This window comes from Trematomus bernacchii, unplaced genomic scaffold, assembly GCF_902827165.1.
Source record: "Trematomus bernacchii unplaced genomic scaffold, fTreBer1.1, whole genome shotgun sequence".
Taxonomy (NCBI): domain Eukaryota; kingdom Metazoa; phylum Chordata; class Actinopteri; order Perciformes; family Nototheniidae; genus Trematomus; species Trematomus bernacchii.
In genome coordinates this window covers 1344449-1348031 of record NW_022987801.1, presented here as the reverse complement: position 1 = coordinate 1348031, position 3583 = coordinate 1344449, and the positions used below count along the sequence as shown (strand labels likewise).

General features: G+C 39.5%; 1 protein-coding gene across 1 annotated transcript; it reads right to left on the bottom strand.

Annotated features, from left to right (window-relative positions):
- Positions 1-672: 672 nt before the first annotated feature.
- On the bottom strand, positions 673-3258 carry LOC117498076 (protein translocase subunit SecA-like). Its single transcript, XM_034150136.1, has 2 exons — positions 3200-3258; positions 673-2424 (listed from the first exon to the last, which is right to left on the bottom strand). The coding sequence occupies exon 2, from the start codon at positions 2403-2405 to the stop codon at positions 684-686; it is 1722 nt and encodes a 573-aa protein (XP_034006027.1). The 5' UTR covers positions 2406-2424; positions 3200-3258; the 3' UTR covers positions 673-683.
- Between the last annotated feature and the right edge of the window lie 325 nt (positions 3259-3583).

Below are 3583 nucleotides of genomic sequence, written 5' to 3'. Positions count from 1 at the left end.
CAGAATTCATTGAGTGCAGACACATCTGAAGCTGCTGGCTTGTTGTTACTGATTTGGTACTCTTTATCTAGTGTGTCCAGATACTGTTTGAAGAGCGATTCCTTCTTCTTTATGTTTGGTATTTCACACTCTGAGAAGCTAGCTAGTTCTTTAGCCACTAAATCATCTCTGACCTCTTTAACTGTCTTTATCGGTGAATTTGAGTTTTCAGTCAAAATATGTGTCAGAGTTGAAGACATTTCATTAGCTTGCTCATAGCTCGGGCTTTCTTGATAGGACCTCAATTGCATCGAAAAACAAAGTGGCAAGACATTGGTGACGTTCTCCATTAAAGTTTGAAGTTCGCCCATCAAAGCCAACAATTTGAGTGGTTCTGGCAGGGGGCTGGAGCAGATAATGAGCTGGGCAGACCCAGGAGATCCTTGTCTTGCAGTACGGCCAAATGCCTGCGCCTCCACACGAGCATTCACGGGCAGAAAGGTCTGCAGAACGAATAAACCTCCAGCTCTCTTTACCTGGTCAGAGACCTGAAGGTCCATCCCTCTTCCAGCAAGATTTGTTGCTATAATGACCTCTCCTGCTTCAAGCTTCTTTTTAAAGATTGCACTATTGTTCATGTTGTTGCTTATGTAAAGCTTTTTGTCCGGGACTTTATTTTCTAAAGCAAGGTCAAGGTCCTTTGCTTATTGGATGGTCTCACAAATGACCAACACAGCTCTTTGAGCCCTATATGGAGTTGGGTTTGTTTCTGCCAATACAGCTTTACAGATTTCCTCAATCCATTCTTCTTCGTCACTTACAATCACTCCTTCAACCTCAAACAGCTTTCTGCGTTTGAAAGCAGGTATCTGACAGGTCTTGACACCTTCATAGATTTTCTCCAAAGTGTCAGTCTCTGCTTGTTGGCCGAGAGTTCCAGAAATCCCAAAGATCTGATCTTTGTACTTCATAAAAAGGCCCACATTGGACATATAGTTTGTGATGGCCGTCATGTCACTCAGCTTGTACTTATGTTTCATCTCAAGAAACTGCTGTCGTCCATCTTGCATTACCCTGAAGTTTTCAACAACACCTGTGGAGCTGTAGTCAACAGGCACTATCCCATGTTTCTCGAGGGTATATTCATGATCCTGTTTCATGGTTTGTGCTTCGAATGCATTTTCAATCCAAACCTTTAGTTTGGAGTTGACCAGATCTGCAAGGAAACCTGGGACATAACACGCTATTCGATCTTCGTTGAGCTCACAAGGTGTAAAATGCAGAGCATGTTTTATTTCTTCTTCTGCAGCCCTTACCTTACTCTCTGTATCAGAATAAATGTACTGACGAAAGCCATTACTGTATTTTTTTGCAGTCGTCCATATGAATGCCAGGAGTGGATTGAGATGTTGCAAAGCAGGCATATCGCTGGCTATATAGACAAAGTGATTACCTTTATCTAGCATCAAGGAATCTACTTCATCCACTATTGCACACTGGAATTTCCTTTGCTCAAATGTGTCTATTCTTTCAAAGCGCTTGCCTAGCCAATGTCCAGCAAATGCCTCAGCAGTACCATATACCACTTTACACTCGTAGCACTCTTTTAAGTGTTCAACTTGTTTGTTGGTATTGCAGTTGACTCTGATCTTCAACACATTATAAAACCCTTTCCATTCTAAAAAATCTCTTTCTGCAAGAACTGGTGAACTAGTGAAGATGTCTACTTCTTCTCCTTTCAAAGCTCGAAAAGCTGCAAACATTGCAATTATACATGACTTTCCCTCTCCAGTGCCAACCTGAATTAACTGCCCTGTTCTGGAAAGAGCCATTATACACCAGCTCACCATCTGTGTCAGTCGCGGTCTGAACTTCAGACTTTCTTCCACTGCCCTACAAAGATTTAGCAATACTTTTTTCAGGTCATTCCTCTGTGATCCATCACTAGGAGAAGTCAGATCCTCATCAACTGCTGATACAATGTCTCTCACGTCTTTCAAAAGTTTGTCGTCAATGTGGTTTAACTTTTGTTGTCGGATTTCCTCAAGGATTTCGTCCAGGGACTTTTCCGGGGCATCGGCAACATTTTTCTTAAGGTGTTCATCTGTTACAGACTTGTCTCGGACCAGCTGGATAAGAGTCTTTCCTGTTTGACTTTTCCAACCTGGAGTGATGTAATTAATCTCTATACACTGCAACATGTTCAACATCCATGAGAAGAGATGTGATCTGTCTTGTGTTGTTGACTCAAACCGCTCCAGAAGAGCTTTGAATAATTCAGTTACATCCTTTGTGCTCCATTGGATGTTTCTGACAAATCCTTGGAGCTTGTTGAGAATGATTTTTGGAGACACTAAACTAAAAGCAATCAGTGTAGGAAAAAGTATTTCAACTAATTCTTCATCACTGCTGTCGGATTCAGACATTTTGTAGAAAAACTCAAATCTGGTAAAAAAACAGAAAGAAAGATATCTTGGATTTGGGTAAATAAAACATTACACAATGTCCACACTGTACTTAAAGGTCACCTATTATGCAAAATCCACTTGTTCATGTCTTTTATACATCAACATGTGTCCCCTCTGTGTAAAGAGATTCTGAAAGTTTCAGGAAAAAAGATTCTCTCTCTTTTTGTCCTGATCCATTTATATAGAAACCTGTCTGAAAATGAGCTGATCAGATTTTGGCCACTTTATGATGTCATAACGATGTTTTGGCTTGTGTAACCATTAGCCAATCACCAACCAAGGTACCCCCCCCCCCCCACCTTATCAGCTGAATCTCCTCCAAGAGCACCTTATTTTCGTCTAAAGTAAGAGACACAGAATCAGCACTTTTGAAACAGGGCTGAAACAGAGGGGATTATGGGATGCTACAATGATCTGTTTGGTATTTTGAGCCAAACACTTCAGATAAATGTTTTGTATATATCTGAGACCTATACATTGATGAAAAACAGTATAATAGGGGACCTTTAAGTCATATTGTGGTAACAATGTGCTACAAAAATGTAAATGTAATATTCAAAGTACTAATTCATTTCTATTCAACAGGTATGAATTAAAACATATAATTAGCAGTTGTAATTCTCTATGCAGCACACCATTATTACTCTGACAATCAAATACAGAAGCATCCAGGTATTCGATTTTTACTTTATATATCTTAAAATGTTCATTATTGATGCATCAAATTATGCCGGGAATAGTTTGTTACTAACCTGGTAAAAGATGAAAAGAAGAGATGAGTTTCCTTGGCGCACCTGAGATGATCTGCAGCCCTAAGGGTTTGCTTCTGTCTTTTAAATCTTTTTAAAGTTTGTTTACATTTTTCAGTAAGCGTGTCAGGACACCGCCCCGAGGGGAATATCCTTTCATCCTTTCGATTTCTGTGTTTGGCTTATTGTAAACCGTATCATTTACTGTAAAAGCAAAAAGCAATAAATAAGCTCAAGGTTAGCTACACAGCCATTGTTTCCCCTTAAAAACTATATTTCCCATTACATTTTCCGAGATTCAACCCATTTTCAAACAAATGTGACCAAAAATATGAATTGCTGTTTTTCAGGTTAAAACACAAACTATTCCTTGGGGGTATTCATAAA

Coding starts and splice junctions, on each gene's coding strand:
- LOC117498076 (XM_034150136.1), bottom strand. CDS start 2,405: ATGTCTGAATCCGACAGCAGTGATGAAGAATTAGTTGAAATACTTTTT.